The 25080-nt window shown below is 45.7% G+C and overlaps 1 protein-coding gene across 1 annotated transcript in view; it reads left to right on the top strand.

The window, feature by feature from the left end:
• LOC121289348 (olfactomedin-like protein 2B) overlaps nt 1–25080 on the top strand; it is a 59987-nt gene that overhangs the window by 8217 nt on the left and 26690 nt on the right. The window contains exons 3-4 of the mRNA XM_041208710.1: nt 3248–3355; nt 24786–24968. Of these exons, the coding sequence (XP_041064644.1) occupies nt 3248–3355; nt 24786–24968 (291 nt within the window). The remainder of the gene's footprint in view (nt 1–3247; nt 3356–24785; nt 24969–25080) is intronic.

Below are 25080 nucleotides of genomic sequence, written 5' to 3'. Positions count from 1 at the left end.
TCTTGGCAATGGTGCTGGAGGGATAAATGTTGGCCAAAGAACCGGGAGAACCATCCTGCACTTCTTCAAATAGGACAATGGATTCTTTATTTCCACATGAATAGACAGATGGGGTTTGCTTTAAGATGACTGATGAACTTGAAATGCAACAACGATAGAAAATAAACAATTAGGAAGCAGAATACACAGACCCAAACTCTTAAAAACACTGAGGAGAAAGAAAACTGGGAAGTCAAACTTATCAACATCAAAAATTTTACTCATCAAACTCTGTGGAAAGCAGTATGTCCCTGGAACCTAAGCAAAAATGTTCCTGGAATTTAAATGATATTTCCATTATGTAAGAGATTACAGAATCTGAATTGGCCAATTTGCACGTCAGTCCCTTCATGGATAGTACATAATCCGTTTCATTATGGATCCCACCCATCCTCTCTAATGCCAGAAAAGGCCCTGCAAAGTTTTACCCATTCCTCCTCCTAATCAAGAGCACCTCCATAACACTGAGGCTTTATGATTTCTCATCGACCAGTTCCCATTTTTGTTGTAACATTTGCGCCATTCCAGCTGCTCAGGAAATAATAATTCTCTAGTGCTTTCAATTATCCATATCTGTACTTCGCTTATAGCCCTCAATCCTATTCCTAATCTGATATTCACACAGTTACTTTTTAAAGAGATGTTCGTTGACAGAGCTTTAACACCCTCCATTACCATGTGAGGAAAAGTAATTCCTTCTATTTTGTCTTAATTGACTCTCTTTAATACTGGGCATGCCTGCAGCTAAATTATACATTTCTGGTAGCATTTTAAAACCTGAAGTCACATCTCTTTATAATCCTTTTCAGTGAAAACAAGTTTGGTTCTTTGAGCATGTCTGCATTAGAATTCCAAGTGCCCACTGATAGTAGATTTACCCCACCATTGGGATGCTGCCGACGAGACTGGTGAACTGGCCCCTGTTACATAACAGGATTGTAGCTGATGGCAAATTATTTTACACGTGTACACATAAACGATTTGGCCTCCTTCGTTTCATTAGCAGCAGAGACTCACTTCTTCACACGTTTTGTGAGCCGCCACTGGAAAAATCAACTTTGCTTAAAACCCACTAAATGTGGGAAGCTGATCTTACGTCATGAGCTTGATAACTTCAGAATATCAGTTGCATCAAAAGCTGCCCAATGAACACACTCAGATAGCAACTCGTAATAGTGTTATTAACAGTGCATACTAACACAGGTAATTCGATCTAGATATTCCTAATTGTAAGCCCAGGAATTTATGAAAAGTAGAGCTGTTTCAGTAATGGAACTGGGTTAACATGGTGCACGGAGGCCAGTGCAACCGTGCTCTCCTGAAAGCTAAAGCTCCTATCTCATTGCAACAGCCCTGTCAGAGTCAGGTAGAGACACTTCTCATTGGCAAGTTACATGAGAAACATTTAATATAGATGTCAGACACAAACCAAATCCTTCAATCTAGTCCTATAACGACATATGAAAATATTGAAGATTAAGGGGTGAACTAATTGAGTTGTTCATTTAGATTGGGGAAGGGAGGGTGCAGTCCAGAACAAAGCGGCATAACCTTAAAACTAGAGTTTGTCCACTCAGGAGTGATATCAGGAAACACTTCTCCACAAAAAGCTGTTGAAGTTGAGGTTCAGTGGAAAATTTCAAAATTGAGGTTGATTGATTTTTGGTAGACAAGGGTACGAAAGTTACGGAGCCAAGGAGGGTAAATGGAGTTAAGGTGCAGATCAACCATGATCTAACTGAATGGCAGAACAAGCTCAAGGGCTGAATGGCCTCCTCCTGTTCTTATGTAACAAGCTGATTGGCAAGGAAGTTGTCTGATTTATTCAACTGAATAGGAAAGTGCAATTAAACTATAGTTCAACATCATAGACACTGTTGTAGAACACACTGAGGTTTAATAGAGATCATTGCTTTTCCTGACCGGCCTGTACAAACAGCAGGTGCCGCATCCCTTGTGTCAAATTGTATTTAAGGTGCTGCTTTGATACTGAGTTGGATCATGTCTTGTTCTAGTGCTGCAAGACAATGAAATCTGCCCATAATTACCTACTGTGCTACACACTTCAAGTGTTTCACTTAGCTTGTGCCATCTTTCCAAAGGTAGGACAATCTCCACCCGGAGGAGTATTTGCAAAGGGCCCTCCTCACAAGTATGTGCCAGTATTTACAGAGGCTTAGCAGGAGTGGGTCAGTATTTGTGGAGGGTCCCCAGAAATGTACCAATATTTACGGAGGCCTCAAGTGACATGGCATGCTTTAGGGGTGAGATTACTATTCAGTATCACTAGTGGGTTGTCAAATGGACAAAGGGAAATCTAATCTGATGAATCTTTTCTGCACAAGTGTGTTTCCTGACAAGAAAACCAAGGAGAGGCACTGACAGTTGTGAAGGAGCTATTTGTTGAATGGATCGTGCTGTCTGAATGTTGGAAGATGAAGGGGATAAGTAGAAATCTGAGAATTATTACAAAACAACATTCAATAAATTATTTAGGATATTTAACAGATTATTATTTTTGTTCTCCACCATAATACCTCAGGACCTGTTATGTGAGACAGTCACTTGGAGATGAACTCAATCCACTGTCCGTGGAACCCTAACAACTGTGCTTGATAATTATTGCACAACAGAAGTATGAGTAACATGGTTAATATATTAACTCGTTAAATGAATACTGACAGCATTTTATGTCCTTTAAGCGGAATAGTGGGGCGAGGACATCACTTTCAGTTGAAATCAGTTGTGCCTCCAGGGTGCATGGTATGCAGTTTGGTGAAGGTGACCTGTGATTTGTTTAAAAAGAAAATAAAGAATTGCATTTACATTGCGCTTTTCACGACCTCTGGACGTCTCAAAGTGCTTTACAGCCAGTGTAGTCTCTGTTATAACATGGGAAACGTGGCAGCCAATTAGACACAGCAAGCTCCCACAAACAGCAATGCGATAATGACCAATATTCCATTTTGTGATGTTGACTGAAGGATATTTTCCAGGAGACCAGGGACAATTCCCCTGGTTTTCTTCAAAATATTGCCTGGGATCTTCGACATCCACCTAAGAAAGTGGACAGGGCCCTGATTTAACATCTTATCCGAAAAATGGCAACTCTATAACTGCAGCACTCCCTCTGTACAGCCCTTCAGTGTCAGCTTGTGATTTGTGCTCGTTACAACGTTGGTCCAATATGTTTCTAATTTGCTTTCAGCTCTCCTCTGTGAAGAAACTGTTGGAAGATGCCTTGTTTGGATTAGACCTCCTAAACTTACATTCCATTACAACCAAACTTATCAAGCGTATTGAAAAATTGGAGGAGGTAAGACACATCTTGTTTAACTGCTCAGCTGGCTGTCTTCCGATATCTTGTCCAAGTGGATTCTCTTCGTGTGTGAAAATTGGATAGTGAATGTCAGAAGCATATTAAATTATGACAGGCATTGTTGCAAGCCCACATGCTAGTGCCTTAAAACAGTCTTCAGAGGGAAATCAGAGGGAGAGTCACCCAGGTCACTCTCCAGACCTCATAATGGTAGGCTTCAGAATTACAGTGAATACACTGAAAAGACCATTTGGCCCAAATGGTCAGTGTTTATGCTGCACACAGTCCTCCGCCCACCTTACATCATCTCACTGTTTCACTATATCCCTTTATCCTTTGCTCCCTCATGTAATTATCTAACTTCCCCAAAAACATATCTATGCTATTTGCTTCAAACAGTCTATGTGGCAGCGAGATCCACATTCTTAGTTCAGTGGAGAGTGATACTGGAGATGGTCTGGGGCGGGTGTTTGTCATTATTTTTATTCATCCATGAGATGTGGGCTTCGCTGGCTGGGCCAGCATTTATTGCCCATCCCTAGTTGCCCTTGAGAAGGTGGTGATGAGCTGCTTTCTTGAACTGCTGCAGTCCATGTGGTGTAGGTACATCCACAGTGCTGTTAGGAAGGGAGTTCCAGGATTTTGACCCAGCGACAGTGAAAGAATGATGATATATTTCCAAGTCAGGATGGTGAGTGACTTGGAGGGAAACTTCCAGGTGGTGGTTTTCCCATCTATCTGCTGCCCTTCTTCTAGATGGTGCTGGTTGTGGGTTTGGAAAGTGCTGTCGAAGGAGCCTTGGTGAATCCCTGCAGTGTACATTGTAGATGGTACACACTGCTGCTACTGTGCCCCAGTGGTGGAGAGAGTGAATGTTTGTGGATATGCTGTCAGTCAAGCGGGCTGCTTTGTCCTGGACGGTGTCAAGCTTCTTGAGTATTGTGGGAGCTCCACACATCCAGGCAAGTGGGGAGTATTCCATTACACACCAGACGTGTGCCTTGTACATGGTGGACAGGCTTTGGGGAATCAAGAGGTGAATTACTCACCACAGGATTCCTAGCCTCTGACCTGCTCTTGTAGCCACAGTGTTTATATGGCTAGTCCAGTTCAGTTTCTGGGGAATGGTAACCCCCAAGATGTTGATAGTGGGGGATTCAGTGATGGTAATACCAATGAATGTCAAGGGGGGATGGTTAGATTCTCTTGTTGGAGATGGCTCTTGCCTGGCACTTGTGTGGCGTGAATGTTACTTGCCACTTGTCAGCCCAAACCTGAATATTGTCCAGGTCTTGCTGCATTTGGACATGGACTGCTTCAGTATCTGGGGAGCTGCGAATGGTGCTGAACGTTGTGCAATCATCAACGAACATCCCCACTTCTGACGTTATGATGGAAGGAAGGTCATTGATGAAGCACCTGAAGATGGTTTGGCCGAGGACACTACCCTGAGGAACTCCTGTAATGATGCCTGGAGCTGAGATGACTGACCTCCAACAACCACAGCCACCTTCCTTTGTGTTAGGTGTGACTCCAACCAGCAGAAAGTTTTCCTCCTGATTCCCATTGACTCCAGTTTTGCTGGGGCACCTTGATGCCACACTCGGTCAAATGCAGCCTTGATGTCCAGGTCAGTCACTCTCAGATCACTTCGGGAGTTCAGCTCTTTTGTCCAAGTTTGAACTAAGGCTGCAATAAGGTCAGAAGCTGAGTGGCCCTGGCAGAACCCAAACTGGGCTTCAGTGAGCAGGTTATTGCTAAGCAAGTGCCGCTTGTTAGCACTGTTGATGACCCCTTCCATTACTGATGATCGACAGTAGATAGATGGGGCGGTAATTGGCCGGTTTGGATTTGTCCTGCTTTTTGTATACAGGACATATCTGGGTAATTTTCCACATAGTTGCCTACATGCCAATGTTGTAGCTATACTGGAACAACTTGGCTAGGGGCGCAGCAAGTTCTGGAGCACAAGTCTTCAGTACTATTGCCGGAATATTGTCAAGGCCCATAGCCTTTGCACTATCCAGTGCCTTCAGCTGTTTCTTTATATCACGTGGAGTGAATCGAATTGGCTGAAGTCTGGCGTGATGCTGGGGACCCTAGAGGAGGCCAAGATGGATCATCCACTTGGCACTTCTGGCTGAAGATTGTTGCAAATGCTTCAGCCTTATTGTTTGCACTGATGTGCTGGGCTCCATCATCATTGAGGGTGGGGATATTTCTGGAGCCTCCTCCTCCAGTGAGTTGTTTAATTGTCCTCCACCATTCACGACTACATGTGGCAGAACTACAGAACTTAGATCTGATCCGTTGGTTGTGGGATTGCTTAGCTCTGTCTATCACTTGCTGCTTATGCTGATTGGCACGCAAGGAGTCCTGTGTTATAGCTTCACCAGGGTGACACCTCATTGTTAATTATGCCTGGTGCTGCTCCTGGCATGTCCTCCTGCACTCTTCATTGAACCAGGGTTGATCCCCTGGCTTGATGGTAATGGTAGAGTGGGGGATATGCAGGGTGATGAAGTTACAGTTTGAGTACAGTTCTGCTGCTGCTGGTGGCCCACAGCACTTCATGTTTGCCCAGTCTTGACTTGCTAAATCTGTTCAAAATCTATCACATTTAGCATGGTGGCAGTGCCACACAACATAATGGAGGGCATCCTCAATGTGAAGGCAGGACTTTGTCTCCACAAGGACTGTGCAGTGGTCACTTCTACCGGTACTGTCATGGACAGATGCATTTGCGGCAGGTAGGCTGGTGAGGATGAGGTCAAGTATGTTTTTCCCTCTTGTTGGTTCCCTCACCATCTGCCACAGACCCAGTCTAGCATCTATGTCCTTTAGGACACGGCCAGCTCGGTCAGTAGTGGTGCTACCAAGTGGCTCGGACATTGGGCATTGAAATCCCCCACCCATAGTACATCCTGAACCAGGGGAAAATCTAAGCAGGTGGGGAGGAAAGGACAGGGGTGTCAGAGCTGCAGAGAAACTACAGCTGTCATTTTGTTAGAATCATTGAGAGCAGTCATATGAACTTTCTGTCATTCGGAGCACCACAGTATAGGCTTCACCGACAAAGGAAAACTGTCCAAGTGTCAACCATTGTTTCATTCATGACTCAGAAGCACAAGAAATGATTTCCCTAGTGATGCACACACATCAAAAGACCGTTTGATACTTTGCCAGGCCACATCTTGTTTTTTTCTCTCCTTTCATTGTGTGTTTGACCACTGGCACAGAGCTACGGAAAATCCCGGGCAAACTCCCCACTCTGTTTAGTCGGTGACCTGAGAGTTCAGCAGCAGGCTTAAATGATTTCTTCAACTATTAAAACCTGCAATTCCACACCACATTCCTGAACGGCAATTTGAACCATGATTCAATGTTCTCCTCTGCTCTCTCAAACACAGTTTTTTGTGAAGGGATCTGGTTCAGTTGCAGAAAATATTGTTCTTTGCCGTGCTGCATACAAGTAATTCTTTTGACTTAAAATAAATCAGTACGAAAATATTCAGAAGCCTTACAGCTTTAGCCATATTGTTGTATTTTTACATTCAGTAATGCAGAGAGGATATTTTCATTTATATAGCGCCTCATCAAATCCTTTCATTATTGTCATGCAAGCAAACATGGAAGTCATTTTGTGCATTCTGCATAGCAATATTCCACAGTCAGCAGTGAGATAAATGCTCCCTTTTTTGTGATGTATTTTAAGGGCTAATAATGCTCATCTTCGACAATGGTAGCAATGTGCATTCTTATGCATCCACCTGAGCAGCAAGAAGGGGCAAAGGAGATCTCAGTTTTCTGAACCCTCATAAGTTTTACTGTTTAGTTACAATAAATAATATAAACTCAAAGTGAAATATGAAAATAAAAATAGAATTTGTGACTTCAAAATGGTGACCAAGTTGCTCCAACAACCCTGATATAATTACCCCTTTCGCTAATCCTTGGTCTCAACTCCTCATGTGCAATGTCATGGGAGGCTGATTAATTGTATCAAAAATTTATGAGCATTATAAGCAGAAACCCAGTGCATAATTCTAATATACAGGAGAAATGAAGTTAATAACACAATATTACATGCAGCAATGGTGTATCATTGTCTATAGTATGATTATAGTAGTATCCATGGTTGATCATATTCTTCACTAATGCCTCTCCACCGTCATCCAGCTGGGCAGGACTGTACCCACCTGTTCCCATTCTTACTTATCTAATCGTAGCCAGAGATTTACATCTAATAGCTTTTTTTCCCAGTTCCTAAATCATGACCTTTGGTGTCCCCCAGAGATCTATTCCTGGCCCCTTCTATTTCTTGTCCAACATAATTCAAAAACACAAAATAGTTTTCATATGTACACTGGCAACACCCAACTCTAACTCACCACCACCTCCCTCAACTCCTTCACTGTTGAAAAATTATCAGACTTCGGATCTGACATCCAGTACTGGATCCATCAATTAAATATTGGGAAGACTGAAGCTGTTGTCTTCGGTCCAGCAAAACAAATTCCATTCCCTGGCCACTAACTCCATCCTTCTCCCTGGCAACTGTCGACGGCTGAGCCAGACTGTCCGCAACTTTGGTGTCATATTTGACCCCAAGATGAGCTTTCAATCACATATCTGCACCATCACTAAAACTGCCTATTTCTCCTTCTGTAGCATCATCTGACTTAATCCCTGACTTGGTCATTCTTGGTCAGCCTCCCTTGTTCTACCCTCCGTAAACTTGTGGTTAACCGAACTCTGCTGGCTGTGAACTTACCTATACTAGCTCCCAATTAAACAGTGCCTTGATTTTAAAATTCTTGTTCGTGTTTTCCAATTCTTCCATGGCTTCACTACTCCCTATAAGAGTAGCTACATTGTAGGACAGAGTAAACATCAAGAAGTAATGGGGGCTTAAAAGAAAGGCACTGCAACGATTATGGGAGATTTTAATCTTCATATAGATTGGACAAATCAAATTGTCAAATTGGTCTGGAGGATGAGTTTGTAGCGTATTGTGACAGTTTCTTGGAAGCAACAGGCTATTTTAGACCTGGTAATGTCTAATGAGACAGAATTAATTAAACAGCTCATTTCTCTTATATGTTTTTCAGCATTATGCACTGAGTTGCTGCTTATAACGCTCATGTATTTTTGATACAATTGATCAGTCTTCGATGGCATTGCACATTGGGAAGTTGAGACCAAGTATTGTCTCTAAGGATTCGTGAAAGGGTTAATTATACCAGGGTTGCTGGAGCAACTTGGTCGCCATTTTAAAATCACATATTCTATTTTTATTTTTACATTTCACTTTGAGTTTATATTATTTATTATAATTAAACAGTAAAACTTATGGGAGTTCAGGAAACTGAGATCGCCTTTGCCCCTTCTTGTTGCTCAGGTGGATGCATAAGAATGCACGTTGCTACCGTTGTCGAAGATAAGCATCATTCCCCCTTGTCAAACATAACAAAAAAGGGAGCATTCATCTCACTGCTGACTGTGGAATATTGCTATGCAGACTGCACAAAATGACTTCCATGTTTGCTTGCATGACCATAATGAAACGATTTGATGAGGTGCTGTATACGTGAAAATATCCTCTCTGCATTACTGAGTGTAAAAATACAACAATATGACTAAAGTTGTAAGGCTTCTAAATGTTTTACATAGATTTTCATACTGATTTAATTTAGATCAAAAGAATTACTCATATGCAGCACTGCAAAGAACAATATTATCTGCAACTCAACCAGATCCCTTCACAAAAAACTGTGTTTGAGAGAGCAGAGGAGAATGTTGAATCATGGTTCAAATCGTCATTCAGGAATGTGGTGTAGTGATCATAACATGATAGAATTTAACATACGGTTTGTGGGTGAGAAATTGGGTCCGAAACAAGAATCTTAAACTCAAATAAAGGCAATTACAAGGATACAAAGACGGTTGGTTGAAGTGAAATGGGAAAGTAGCCTAAAAGGTAAGACAGTAGAGAGGCAGTGGCAGACATTTAATGAATTATTTCATAACTCTCCACAAATATATATTCAATTGAGAAAGAAGGACTCTAGAAGAGGGATGCACCATCTGTGGCTAACTAAGGGAGTTAAAAATAGTATTAAATTGAAAGAAAAGATGTACGATGCTGCAAAGATTAGTGGTAGGCCAAAAGATTGGGAAAATTTTAGAAACCAGCAAAGGATGACTAAACAAAGTGCAGAGGGAGAAATTGGAGTATGAGAGAAAAATAGTCAGAAATATAAAAACAGGCAGTAAAAGCTTCTCCAAGTATATAAAAAGGATAAGAGTAGCTAAAGTAAATATATCTGCTTTCACAGTAGAAGATGCAAAGAGTATTCCAATAATAGTAGAAAAGCAGGGGGCAAAAGGGAGGGGGGAAAACAACTAAAACTACTATTAAATTAAAAAGTAAAACAATCATGACCACTCGAGCAAAAGTACTAGGAAAACTGATGGGATTACAGGCTGACTAGTTCCCTGGACCTGATGGCCTGCGTCCTATGGTCTTAAAAAAAGTGGCTGCAGTGGTAGTGGATGCATTGTTTGTAATCTTCCAAAATTCCCTGGATTCTGGAAAGCAAAACCACGAATGTCACACGTCTATTCAAGAAAGGATGGAGACAGAAAGCAGGAAGAACTATAGGCCAGTCAACCCATCTGCCGTTGGGAAAATGCTAGACTCCATTATCAAGGGGGCAGCAACAGGACATTTAGAAAATCAGACAGAGTCAGCATGGTTAGAGAAAGGGAAATAGTGTTTGACAAAGTTTCAACAGATATTTTGCTTTATCTCTAAATGGAAGGGATTCAGCGCAAGAAGTCTTGTTGCTAACAGAAGAAAAATGCAAAAAATAACGTAAAATTTGTAAGGAAGTCGTCAAGCTTGCCCATGCATTGCCAGAATTGTGTTTGAAACATTTGTAGGTGGACGCCTACGTTCTACTCTTGAGTCTCTCAGCAAACCTTCCTTGTGCCTAAAGTAAACAACTGTTTCCACAAACAAGCCAACTTTCAATAAAGCAAAACAAAAACAGAATTACCTGGAAAAACTCAGCAGGTCTGGCAGCATCGGCGGAGAAGAAAAGAGTTGATGTTTCGAATCCTCATGACCCTTCAACAGAACTAGGTGAATCCAAGGAAGGGGTGAAATATAAGCTGGTTTAAGGTGCGTGTGTGTGTGTGTGTGTGTGTGTGTGTGTTGGGGGGGGTGGGGGGTTTGGGTGGGGGGAGAGAAGTGGAGGAGGGTTGTGTGGATGTAGGGACAAGCAAGCAGTGATGGAAGCAGATCATCAAAAGATGTCACAGACAACAGAACAAAAGAACACATAGGTGTTGGATTTGGTGATATTATCTAGACGAATGTGCTAATTAAGAATGGATGGTAGGGCACTCAAGGTATAGCTCTAGTTGGGGTGGGGGGAGCATAAAAGATTTAAAAATATTTAAAATTAATGGAAATAGTTGGGAAAAGAAAAATCTGTATAATTTATTGGAAAAGACAAAAGGAAGGGGGAAGAAACAGAGAGGGGATGGGGATGGAGGAGGGAGTTCAACACCTAAAGTTATTGAATTCAATATTCAGTCTGGAAGGCTGTAAAGTGCATAGTCGGAAGATGAGGTATTGTTCCTCCAGTTTGCGTTGGGCTTCACTGGAACAATGCAGCAAGCCAAGGACAGACATGTGGGCAAGAGAGCAGGGTGGAGTGTTAAAATGGCAAGCAACAGGGAGGTTTGGGTCATTCTTGCGGACAGACCGCAGGTGTTCTGCAAAGCGGTTGCCCAGTTTACGTTTGGTCTGTCCAATGTAGAGAAGACCACATTGGGAGCAACGAATACAGTAGACTAAGTTGGGGGAAATGCAAGTGAAATGCTGCTTCACTTGAAAGGAGTGTTTGGGCCCTTGGACGGTGAGGAGAGAGGAAGTGAAGGGGCAGGTGTTACATCTTTTGCGTGGGCATGGGGTGGTGCCATAGGAGGGGGTTGAGGAGTAGGAGGTGATGGAGGAGTGGACCAGGGTGTCCCGGAGGAAACGATCCCTACGGAATGCCGATAGGGGGGGTGAAGCGAAGATGTGTTTGGTGGTGGCATCCTGCTGGAGTTGGTGGAAATGGAGGATGATCCTTTGAAATGCGGAGGCTGGTGGGGTGATAAGTGACGACAAGGGACCCTATCATGTTTCTGGGAGGGAGGAGAAGGCGTGAGGGCGGATGCGCCGGGCACGGTTGAGGGCCCTGTCAACGACCGTGGGTGGAAAACCTCGGTTAAGGAAGAAGAAAGAAGATAAGGTTATCTTGACTTCCTTCTCTCTCCCCTTGTCCAGTCCCTTCCCACCTACATCCGTGATTCCTCTGACACCTTACGTCACATCAACAATTTCCAGTTCCCTGGCCCCAACCGCTTCCTCTTCACCATGGACATCCAATCCCTCTACACCTCCATCCCCCACTAGGATGGTCTGAGGGCCCTTAGCTTCTTCCTCGAACAGAGGCCCGAACAATCCCCATCCACCACTACTCTCCTCTGTCTGGCTGAACTTGCTCTCACGCTGAACAATTTCTCCTTCAACTCCTCTCACTTCCTCCAAATAAAAGGTGTGGCTATGGGTACCCGCATGGGCCCCAGCTATGCCTGTCTCTTTATGGGGTATGTGGAACATTCCTTGTTCCAGTCTTACTCCGGCCCCCTTCCACAACTCTTTCTCCGGTACATCGATGATTACTTCGGTGCTGCTTCATGCTCTCATCAGGACTTGGAAAAATTTATTAATTTTGCTTCCAATCTCCACCCCTCCATCATTTTCACGTGGTCCATCTCTGACACTTCCCTTCCCTTCCTTGACCCCTCTCTCTCAATTTCTGGTGATAGACTGTCCACCAATATCCATTACAAGCCTACCGACTCCCACAGCTACCTCGACTACAGCTCCTCACACCCCGCTTCCTGTAAGGACTCCATCCCATTCTCTCAGTTCCTTCGCCTCCGTCGCATCTGTTCCGATGATGCTACCTTCAAAAACAGTTCCTCTGACATGTCCTCCTTCTTCCTTAACCGAGGTTTTCCACCCACGGTGGTTGACAGGGCCCTCAACCGTGTCCGGCCCATCTCCCGCACATCCGCCCTCACGCCTTCTCCTCCCTCCCAGAAACATGATAGGGTCCCCCTTATCCTCACTTATCACCCCACCAGCCTCCGCATTTCAAAGGATCATCCTCCACCATTTCCGCCAACTCCAGCATGATGCCACCACCAAACACATATTCGCTTCACGCCCCCTGTCGGCAATCCGTAGGGATCGTTTCCTCTGGGACACCCTGGTCCACTCCTCCATCACCTCCTACTCCTCAACCCCCACCTATGGCACCACCCCATGCCCACGCAAAAGATGTAACATCTGCCCCTTCACTTCCTCTCTCCTCACTGTCCAAGGGCCCAAAAACTCCTTTCAAGTGAAGCAGCATTTCACTTGCATTTCCCCCAACTTAGTCTACTGTATTCGTTGCTCCCAATGTGGTCTCCTCTACATTGGAGAGACCCAAACGTAAACTGGGGACCGCTTTGCAGAACACCTGCGGTCTGTCCGCAAGAATGACCCAAACCTCCCTGTCGCTTGCCATTTTAACACTCCACCCTGTTCTCTTGCCCACATGTCTGTCCTTGGCTTGCTGCATTGTTCCAGTGAAGCCCAACGCAAACTGGAGGAACAACACCTCACCTTCCAACTAGGCACTTTACAGCCTTCCGGACTGAATATTGAATTCAATAACTTTAGGTGTTGAACTCCCTCCTCCATCCCTACCCCATCTCTGTTTCTTCCCCCTTCCTTTTGTTTTTTCCAATAAATTATACAGATTTTTCTTTTCCCACCTATTTCCATTAATTTTAAATATTTTTAGATCTTTTATGCTCCCCCCACCCCCACTAGAGCTATACCTTGAGTGCCCTACCATCCATTCTTAATTAGCACATTCGTCTAGATAATATCACCAACTTCGACACCTATGTGTTCTTTTGTTCTGTTGTCTGTGACATCTTTTGATGATCTGCTTCAATCACTGCTTGCTTGTCTCTACAACCACACAACCCTCCTCCAGTACCCCCTCCCCGACACACACACACACACACACACACCTTAAACCAGTTTATATTTCACCCCTTCCTTGGATTCACTTAGTTCTGTTGAAGGGTCATGAGGACTCGAAACGTCAACTCTTTTCTTCTCTGCCGATGCTGCCAGACCTGCTGAGTTTTTCCAGGTAATTCTGTTTTTGTTTTAGATTTCCAGCATGCACAGTTTTTTGTTTTTATTTCAATAAAGCAAAATGTGTTTGAAATAATCAGGGAGATATTATGCCTGGGTGAACGATAAATCCCTTACAAAAACAGAATTACCTGGAAAAACTCAGCAGGTCTGGCAGCATCGGCGGAGAAGAAAAGAGTTGACGTTTCGAGTCCTCATGACCCTTCGACAGAACTTGAGTTCGAGTCCAAGAAAGAGTTGAAATATAAGCTGGTTTAAGGTGTGTGTGTGGGGGGCGGAGAGACAGAGAGAGAGAGAGGTGGAGGGGGGGGTGGGTGTGGTTGTAGGGACAAACAAGCAGTGATAGAAGCAGATCATCAAAAGATGTCAACGACAATAGTACAATAGAACACATAGGTGTTAAAGTTAAAGTTGGTGATATTATCTAAACGAATGTGCTAATTAAGAATGGATGGTAGGGCACTCAAGGTATAGCTCTAGTGGGTTTTTTTTTAATAATGGAAATAGGTGGGAAAAGGAAAATCTTTATAATTTATTGGAAAAAAAAGAAGGGGGAAACAGAAAGGGGGTAGGGATGGGGGAGGGAGCTCACGACCTAAAGTTGTTGAATTCAATATTCAGTCCGGAAGGCTGTAAAGTCCCTAGTCGGAAGATGAGGTGTTGTTCCTCCAGTTTGCGTTGGCCTTCACTGGAACAATGCAGCAAGCGAAGGACAGACATGTGGGCAAGAGAGCAGGGTGGAGTGTTAAAATAGCAAGCGACAGGGAGGTTTGGGTCATTCTTGCGGACAGACCGCAGGTGTTCTGCAAAGCGGTCGCCCAGTTTACGTTTGGTCTCTCCAATGTAGAGGAAACCACATTGGGAGCAACGAATGCAGTAGACTAAGTTGGGGGAAATGCAAATGAAATGCTGCTTCACTTGAAAGGAGTGTTTGGGTCCTTGGACGGTGAGGAGAGAGGAAGTGAAGGGGCAGGTGTTGAATCTTTTGCGTGGGCATGGGGTGGTGCCATAGGAGGGGGTTGAGGAGTAGGGGGTGATGGAGGAGTGGACCAGGGTGTCCCGGAGGGAGCGATCCCTATGGAATGCCGATAAGGGGGGTGAAGGGAAGATGTGTTTGGTGGTGGCATCATGCTGGAGTTGGCGGAAATGGTGGAGGATGATCCTTTGAATGCGGAGGCTGGTGGGGTGATAAGTGAGGACAAGGGGGACCCTGTCATGTTTCTGGGAGGGAGGAGAAGGCGTGAGGGCGGATGCGCGGGAGATGGGCCGGACACGGTTGAAGGCCCTGTCAACGACCGTGGGTGGAAAACCTCGGTTAAGGAAGAAGGAGGACATGTCAGAGGAACTGTTTTTGAATGTAGCATCATCGGAACAGATGCGACGGAGGCGAAGGAACTGAGAGAATGGGATGGAGTCCTTACAGGAAGCGGGGTGTGAGGAGCTGTAGTCGAGATAGCTGTGGGAGTCGGTGGGTTTGTAATGGACATTGGTGGACAGTCTATCACCAGAGATTGAGACAGAGAGGTCAAGGAAGGGAAGGGAAGTGTCAGAGATGGACCACGTGAAAATGATGGAGGGGTGGAGATTGGAAGCAAAATTAATAAATTTTTCCAAGTCCCGACGAGAGCATGAAGCAGCACCGAAGTAATCATCGATGTACCGGAGAAAGAGTTGTGGAAGGAGGCCGGAGTAGGACTGCAACAAGGAATGTTCCACATACCCCATAAAGAGACAGGCATAGCTGGGGCCCATGCGGGTACCCATAGCCACACCTTTTATTTGGAGGAAGTGAGAGGAGTTGAAGGAGAAATTGTTCAGCGTGAGAACAAGTTCAGCCAGACGGCGGAGAGTAGTGGTGGATGGGGATTGTTCGGGCCTCTGTTCAAGGAAGAAGCTAAGGGCCCTCAGACCATCCTGGTGGGGGATGGAGGTGTAGAGGGATTGGACGTCCATGGTGAAGAGGAAGCGGTTGGGGCCAGGGAACTGGAAATTGTTGATGTGACGTAAGGTGTCAGAGGAATCACGGATGTAGGTGGGAAGGGACTGGACAAGGGGGGAGAGAAGGGAGTCAAGATAACGAGAAATGAGTTCTGTGGGGCAGGAGCAAGCTGAGACGATCGGTCTACCGGGGCAGTTCTGTTCGTGGATTTTGGGTAGTAGATAGAAGCGGGCCGTCCGAGGTTGGGCGACTATCAGGTTGGAAGCTGTGGGAGGGAGATCCCCAGAGGAGATGAGGTCAGTGACAGTCCTGGAAACAATGGCTTGATGTTCAGTGGTGGGGTCATGGTCCAGGGAGAGGTAGGAGGAAGTGTCTGCGAGTTGACGCTCAGCCTCCGCGAGGTAGAGGTCAGTGCGCCAGACAACAACAGCACCACCCTTGTCAGCGGGTTTGATGACAATGTCAGGGTTGGACCTGAGAGAATGGAGTGCAGTAAGTTCAGAGAGAGACAGGTTAGAATGGGTGAGAGGAGCAGAGAAATTGAGACGACTAATGTCGCGCCGACAGTTCTCAATGAAAAGATCGAGAGAAGGTAAGAATCCAGAGGGAGGGGTCCAGGTGGAGGGAGAATATTGGAGATGGGTAAAAGGATCCGTTGAACTGGGAGAGGACTCCTGCCCAAAGAAGTGAGCCCGGAGACGAAGACGGCGGAAGAAGAGTTCAGTATCATGCCGAGCCCAAAATTCATTGAGGTGAGGGTGTAAGGGTATGAAACTCAGTCCTTTGCTGAGCACTGAACGTTCAGCATCGGAGAGGGGAAGGTCAGGGGGTATAGTGAATACACGGCTGGGGCTGGGATTGGAAGATGGGGTGGGGACGGAGGGACAGGCAGGGGTGGAGGGTCCTAGATGGGTGTTGGTGTCGATGAGTTGTTGGAGCTTGCGTTCCTTAGCACTTGAGAGAAAGAGAAAAAGTTTCTTGTTGAGGCGTTGGATGAGCCAAAGGATAAAATGAAACTGGGGGCACGCGCAGCTTTGAAAAAGGGTACGGCGGTGCTGCTGGAGGGAGAGGTCGAGTGTGTTCATATGGCGGCGCATGGCACTGAGTGTGGATTTCAGAATGTGACGGGAACAGCAGTCCGAGAAACGTTTTATGTCCCGGAGATACCTGTAATCCTGGGTGGGTTCGAAACATGAGGGGTGGAATTTCAGTTGAAATCCACGTGGGGTAAGTCGGAGACGGAGACAGTCACTGAGAAAGGAGATATGGCTGTGAAAACGGGTTTTTGTAAACACCTTGTCAAACACTAGAAGGGAAATGGAAAGCAAGGAAGATGAGCAAGACAACAGGGAGATACGGAAATCTTGTCGCAGAGAGGAACAGAACTTCTTCAAGGAGGTAGGCATTTCTTGAAGAGCAGTGGCAGTCAATTAAACACAGAGATAAAAACAAAAAAACTGCGGATGCTGGAAATCCAAAACAAAAACAGAATTACCTGGAAAAACTCAGCAGGTCTGGCAGCATCGGCGGAGAAGAAAAGAGTCGACGTTTCGAGTCCTCATGACCCTTCGACAGAACTTGAGTTCGAGTCCAAGAAAGAGTTGAAATATAAGCTGGTTTAAGGTGTGTGTGTATAAGGATAAATCCCTTATGTCATTCAGACATTCAGCATAATTACTAACTACATACCTCTCCAACTATGACTAACCATCTATTTCAGGCTAAAAAAAAAAGTACCAATTGGAATTATAAAGGTTTGTGAAAGAAGACAAAGCATTAATCAACTCAAAGTAGAAAGGCAAGTAACAATGGTTAAGTAGGCTTAAAAATCTGCTTCAAGCTAGCGAGTTGAAATATTAATAACTACTCATACCTTGAAATCTACCTCTGTAAGGAAAGATTATGTGAGACCACAGTTTTTCACAGTATCATCTTTGTCACTGTGGTGTAACAACTGAACTAAGTCAGCACAAATGGAGGAAGCTCCACTTTTTCTCATCCCCGTCAGATGGGCTCTATACATGGAGCTGCCAATAAACACTGGGCAGAATTTTACATTCCGCTGACGGACGGGTGCCCAACCCAATCGGGTGGAAAATCGCATGAGATGACATTGGGAGAGAGTTCTGACATCATCCCACGTGCGAGCAATCTTCAGCTTGGCAGGCGCACGCGGGTGTCGGAGCTGCATCTGCCATCAATTAAAAGGCCACTTAAGGTAATTAAAAAGGCAATTGTTCACGATTTTACGCTGCCCGTGCGATTTTGCGCTCATTGCACGGACAAAACAGGCAGGCAGCCCACTTTTTGCAAAACCTCACTCAGCTCAAGGTGGGATAAAAAGGGTCAGCAGCATTGCCGTTGTGAGTAGTGAGGAGTTTTGGAGATAGTTCGCTGCTGGTTGCATATTTGAACTTGACAGCTTCATCTCAGTTCTGAGCTTCATTCTTAGCAGTTCCAGGCTTCATTTCAGGACTCATTGGTGCCTCCAAGGCCGCTAGAGAATTTTGACTGTGTGGACCCTTTCAGGTATCAGACAGCTTTCAGTAACCCTGGTAACGGGGATTGTGCTTTCCGTTGGAGGCACCTCTTCTGAGGAGGAAGAGAGGGGCAGAAGGGAGAGGAGGCTAGGTGTCCCAATGCAGCTTTCAGGGGAGGGACCTGTGGGGGGGAGGTGCATGCACAAGGGATGCAGGGCCAGCAGTTAGTCCAAGGCGGAAGGGGCCACAGAAGACACCACTATCCTGCTGCCAGGATTTACACGCAGCGATGCAGCTACCTCAATATGTCCGAGGTATAATGCTGAAGGAGGCTCCGCTTCTCCAGGGAGACAGTGACCTCCATTTGTCATATGATTGGGTCAGAGATCACCTCCAGCCGTGTGGATGGACACCCTATGCCAGTGGCTCTGTAGGTCACAGTGACCCTCAACTTTTTTGCCTCCAGCTCCTTCCAGGCCTCAGTTGGGGAGCTGTGTGGAGTGTACCAATCAGCTGTCCACAGCTGGTGACAGAAGCTCTGTTCAGGCTGGTAATGACATTTATTCATTTCCATATGGATGAGGCCAGCCAGGCTGAGTGAGCCGGAGGGTTTGCAGCAATTGCTGGGTTCCCCCGCATCAAGGGTGCTATAGACTGCACATGTGGCCATCAAGGTGCCAGCGGGTCAGCCGGGTGCCTTCGTCAACAGGAAGGGATTCCACTCGATGAGTGTCCAGATAGTTTGTGACCATAGATTCTGTAAGTCTGTGCAAGGTACCCTGGCAGCTCCCATGACGCTTACATCCTGAGACACTCACAGGTGCCGAGGCTTTTCAGTGCTCCAGCCCGACTGGATGGATGGCTGCTGGGTGACAATGCCTATCCACTGAAAAGGTGGCTCATGATGCCTCTTGCCACTCAAGAACAGAGGCCGAGCAGTGTTATAATAGGAGTCATGCCTCCACAGGGGCAGTGCTAGAGAGGACCATAGGTCTTCTAAAGATGTGTTTCCGATGCCTGGATCATTCAGGGGCTGCACTTCAATACCCTCCAGAGCGGGTGTCAATGATAGTGGTTGCATGTTGCGCTCTCCACAATCTGGCACTGGCAAGGGGGAACGCACTGGAGGAAGAGGATCTTGAGGCAGCTCCACAGGCCACAGAGGATGAATCCAGTGGTGAGTCAGAAGAGGAGCACGGTGAGGAGAACGCTGAGGGCATGGAGGCAGATCTCTGCATCCCTCAAGGAGGCAGGGACACCAGGTTGGCCTTGATCCAACGCTCCTTCAGCTAGACTGCCAAAGATCTGCTTCCACCTCCTGCCAGGGCTGCCTCCTCCATCCCGGATGTCTGAAATGACCCTTTCATTTGAACCCAAAGTCCACTCAGTATATGTGCAATAAAGTTCAGAGCCTCTCATGTCCAGCATTAGATACTGGCAAGTCCTGCACCAAAAAAAAAAGTGAAGCATATTCAGGCCATTAAGACAAAAGTAATATTTATATAATTTTGACACTCACAACAAATTAACATTACTGGTGTGGGCATTAATACCAGATATGGTAAACATATTAACAAAACATGGCAGAACAGAAGATCACCCTGAACAGTTCCTGTTGTGCTCATGGTGCCTTAAACTTAACGTTTACGAGTGCTTTGTCTTGGTTCCCCCACCTCGCTGGCAGCAGCATTGGAGACAGCCTGCTGACTCTGCTGTCTTGATGACCTTGGCGGTTGTCCTCTGGCCAGTGCCACGGCTGGCATCTCCCCAGTCGCCGCAGCCTCATCAGATGCCACATTCACTGGCGGAGGAGCTGCTGCCATCATCCAGAGCGCCCTGAGAGGAGCTCACAGAGACCACAAACAGGTCATGAGCCAACGTGAGGTTGCTCTGGACCTCCCTGCTCACCATTGATAGACGGGCATCTAGCTGGGATACTGGGTGCCCCATCCATCTCCCACTTTGGCACTGACCACCTGAGGTCATTGTCTGTGTGAGGGCTTGCAGGTCTGAGCGCAGCTCCAGGAACCCCTGATTCTGACCCTAGGGCTGCTTCTCCATGCACGTCGACACTCTCTCAACGGAGGGGTTAGTGTGCTCGGAAATGAGGGTCAACACAGCGCTCATGCTCTGCATGGGCTCCTCCACAACAGAGACCATGGCACGCATATCCTTATGGAACTCCGCCAGATCCTCCCACACATCCCACTGGACGTCCAGCATCTGCCACTTTACTGACAACTCCAGAGGCTCATCAGCTGCCTTCGACTTAGCATCGTCCTGGTCTCCAACAGTCCTCGGACTGCCGGCGCCCTGGGCACTCTGTGCCTCCGCTGCTCCTCAAGCGTGTGTGAAGTGCCCTCACCACTGTGCACCGACATTCTAGCCAAAGATCTAATGCCCACCAAGGTGCTGATATCTGCACTGGTGCCTGGTTCAGAGAGCGGATGTGACGCAGGTGCATCTGGAGCCCGGTGGTCCTCTGGTGTCATGGGTGCCTCTTTGGGGTCCTGCATTCAAGTGCAAGCTGGTGAATCTAAGGGAGAGCAACGACATGTCATCAATTAAAGTCATCACACTGTCACTGTGCATGCCAGGCACCCTGGTGACACAATGGAGATCTGCATCATGGTGCCATCGTCTTTCTGGGACTCCAGTTTTGAGGCTCCTATTAATGATGAGACTACACAAGAATGTTTGCACAATCCGACACTCTCACCTCTGTGCACTGCTCTCTTACCTTTGCCTGACACCCCCGCCTCTCCACGACCGGCTGACCAAGGAGGATGGTGGCTCTCCTGCTCTAACCTCATCATGGTTAGGAGGTTTGCAAGGCCTCAGCCTGTCCTTGACCTCTCTATGGTGTTATGGCTCCTCTTCCCCTGAAAGGACAGAGGAGCATTGATTAGTCCACTCTCTACCTGCAGCGCCATTGCAGCCTGGCCAACCCCACCTGAGGAGGACCCTGCAGGGCACATCCGAGTTGTGGCCCTTGAGCCACAAGGCACTCAGGCCAAGCAGCCAGGGCCACCCCCTTGGCCAGCTCCGGCGTCATTGACAGTTGGCACTCAGACTCTAACACCCCTGAGCCCCATGAGGGGAATGGCCAGACCATAACACTTCACCATACTGATTCATGTCAACATGGTACTGACCCTTGCCAAGTGCAGCAGGTAGTTGAACCTTTTGCAGCACTGCACCCATGTGCGCCTCACAATGTTGTGGCTGCTGACCTCAGCTGCCACTTCCTCCAAAGCTTTTTTGGTCTGGTATGGTGGCCTCCTCCTGCCATCCCTAGGAATGAGGGTTTCCCTCCTGACACCCACCTCCTCCATGAGGACCGTGAGGAACTCGTTTGAGAAATGGGGGACCGAGTGACCATCCGTCCTGCCCTCCCACCTGATGTTTCCTGCCACTGGTGAGGCCATTGCTCCAATCTCCAGACCAAATAAAGCCTTCAGGGAGCTACCTCTGCAGATTTTAAACTGCCCGCTGGGTTGCTGTTGGACACGGTGCCTGACAGGCCCTTGTCCCTGCCCGCTCCTTCCTGACCATTGGGAAAACATGTTTCATGCTGGGCGGGCCTTAATTGGCCAGCCAGCGTGAAATTACGGTCGGGGACCGATCGTGGTTGGGGGCCCGTTTCCTGACTGCTCCTGGACCCACGATTGTGCGCTTTCGAAGAGGAAAAAATTCAGGCCACAAGCTCCTTCCATCCTGGCTGAAGTTCCAACTGCAACAGGCTCTTGCCTCCCAATCAGTCAGAGATTCCAAATGAATGGAGGGTGGATAGAGGCAAGGGAGTTCAGTTTCAAGAACACTGGACATGCATGCAGGTGGACAAGAAGCAAACTTGTTGACCATATGGGATGACTGTTGCTTGAACCATGTTCAGGTGAACATTTCTGGCAGTCTGGTGATCAACTCTCCAACTGAAACAAGAGTTAATGGCTTCTGAACAAGTTTCAACTCCCATTTAATTACTGCCCATTTATACTGATCTTGGTTCAGGGGTTTGGGGTAACGGCTCTAAGTACAAACAGTGCAATGGTGCACATGGGCAGTTTTCAAGTAGGGATTGTAACTTACTTTTCTGATTGCGCTTGTATCAAGAGAATGAAATAATGGGGGAACCAGTTGGCCATGTTGAGCAAAGAAAGTTAAGGAAAAAGTTAAAAGCAAAATTTGTTGTTTTGAGAGGTTAAAGTATTTCTGATGCTTAATCTAGGATCCATGTTAAGTGAGCACTGCCATTTTGAAACCATGTTCAAGGGACATTCATCTTGAAACTAGAGCAAAATCAGAGACCATCCATGTAACATAGTCACCAAGAAATCAACTAAGAAATTTTACCAAGAGAGTGGTAGGAATGTGGAACTTGCTACCACAGGGAGTAGTTGAGTTGAGTAGTATAGAAGCATTTAGGAGGAAGCTAGATAAACATGTAAAGCAGAAGGGATTAGAGGGTTCTGTTGATAGAATTAGATGAGGAAAGTGGGAGGAGACTTGAGTGGAGCATAAAGGCAGGCGTGGACTGGTTGGGTCAAATGGCCTGTTTCTGTGCTGTATATTCTATGGAAACTAATATAATAAACAAATGGGGAGATTAGATCAAATGTTTTTTTGCAAAAGATTAAAATGGGGAACTTTTTATTGAAAGTGGATGAAAAAATGAGAGAAACACTTGAAGAGGAACAGTACTCAGGGATATGGTGAAAAAGCAGGGAAATGGGATTGGAAAGCTCTGATGTGGAGCTAGCACCAGCACGGGCATGAAAAGCTAAATGGCATTTTTGGTGTTGATATTTTTATGATTCTGTGAAATATTTAATCTTTAGCCAACACAGATTGGTTAAAAGCTCAGGTAGCACCCACAGGCATTTTGTTAAGCCCATGAGTGACTCTAAAAAAAAAACACCGTCAGGTGGTTTCCCCATGTCATCCGAGGATCAGTCTTTTATTGAGATTTGACTATTAAATGGCATCAGACAAAGTTCTTCTCCCCCACATACCAAAATAAAGTTTCCATTTTTCATAATGGCTGACCTTTCATCCTCTCTAAATGAGATTGGCAGTATGATCCCACTTATATATTGGGTTCAGTTGTGTTGTGTACTCACACCAATTAGTGTGTAGATTGGCTCTAATCACCAACTGCAATTGTTAACTTTTCAGTGTAGTGCTCATGAACCTTTAACAACAGCATGTATTTATATCACACCCTTAATGTAAAAAAAAACCCAAGATACATCACAGGAGTGTTATAAAACAAAATTTGACACAGATATATTGGGATAGAAAAGGTGCATTCTAAAGGATGAAAGTGGGGTAGAGAGGTGGAGGGTTTGAGACTTTGCAATAACCTTGCAATTAGATTTGCACCACATTTCTACTCCTTCATTCTGCGCATATTGCTGCCCGGCTCTGTACAAACTCCTTTACAGTCTTGATTTAATCCATGGAGTCTCCAAACTGCAGCCCACTGGCCACTGGTCCTAGGCAACTTGGTGATTTTATTTATTTACTCACTAAGCTTTGTCCTATTTGAATTTTGTGGGCTGAGAGATTTGGAAAAGGCTTTTCATAGTGTTGCTGCTTCATTGTTGAATAATTCCTAAATCAGGAAAGAAAGGAGTGACAAAGTTGCATTTATATCATGCCATCCATGATCTCAGGAAGTTGCAAATGTGCTTTATAGCCAACAAGTTAGTTTAGAATTGTAATCACCGTCGGCTGAAAGAACTCCCCTGTTCCTCTTCGAATTATACCTTGAGATTATTTTACATCCACTTGTAATACACTTGTCTACTCCAACATGGAAACTCTTCCAGGGAAGTGTACAGAATGAATAAATCTCATCCAAAAATACTAACAGTAACTCGGTGTTTAAACAGATGGTTCTCATAATACACAACAACAGAACAGATGTAGAAAGAGGCGTGAAAAGATGATGCTGGTTCTGTTTATATGGTGTGACAGGAGCGTTAAGATGACACATAGAACATTAAAGGCTCATTAACACTGCAGTACCCAAGAGCAGGTTCTCCAAGATATTTTAATATCCTTGTTAGACTTCACAGAGAAGTACAGTATCATGAGCATCTTTAACAACAGTTGAGTGGAAAGCCATGGTCATAACACTCCTTCAGACTATCAAGCCAGAGACCTCTACTGACCAATTGCCAATGAAATTCTTGATGAAACTGTAAATTCTTCCAGAGCACCGCAGTTTTAAAGGAGGGACTGGAAAGGGTCCACAAAACTATTTTTAAATCTGAAGATTAATGAATCAGCTACCCATCACCTTTGCGATACTGTAATAGGCATAGATACTTGTGTAATTAGCAGTATTTGTGGTCTTAGAATAAATGTGCAGTAATTGAGGTACAGTAGTTTAGTAGTTATGGTACTGGACTGAGAACTCAGAGATCAGGAGCTCAAGTCACACCCTGGCAAGTTGTAAAACTGTATTCAGCTGTATTCTTTAAGGGGCAAGGAACAGGGAAAGAAAAAGAAAACAAAAGCTGCTAGATTTGTGTAAAAGCTCAACTGGTTCGCATGTGCCTGTTAATCATTGTTGTTAAAGTACCTTTGGTTATTTTTTGATGTTAAGGGCGCTTTAAAATCACAAGTAGCTGTTGCTGTATTTTAGACAGGGTCAATCAGAAAAGAACAGAGAAATGAGGGAAGTCGGAGCAGGGTGGCTAACAGACCTTCCTTTTTCCCTAGGCATTTACTATGGACACCTCCACAGGGGACAGGCCCATCACTGGCAATTCCAATAAGGTCCAGGGTAAGATGGAGAAGAAGGAAAACCACACGAATCCTCTCAGAAGCACAAAGGAAGAAATGATTGACATGAGCACAAATTTCCTGCAGAGAGATGCTGCAGCCACCTACATGCAGCCTGAGGTAAGGGACCAAGCCAAGCAGGCAAACAATAGCACTGAGACATCTGGGTTGCATTTATATTTCTTCTGCCAGTTTGAAAAGCAGCTGAAGCTGAAAGGGATCCAAGATGACA

Source organism: Carcharodon carcharias, chromosome 16, assembly GCF_017639515.1.
Source record: "Carcharodon carcharias isolate sCarCar2 chromosome 16, sCarCar2.pri, whole genome shotgun sequence".
Taxonomy (NCBI): domain Eukaryota; kingdom Metazoa; phylum Chordata; class Chondrichthyes; order Lamniformes; family Lamnidae; genus Carcharodon; species Carcharodon carcharias.
The sequence above is the reverse complement of the archived record's forward strand: the minus strand, read 5'-3'. Positions and strand labels throughout refer to the sequence as shown.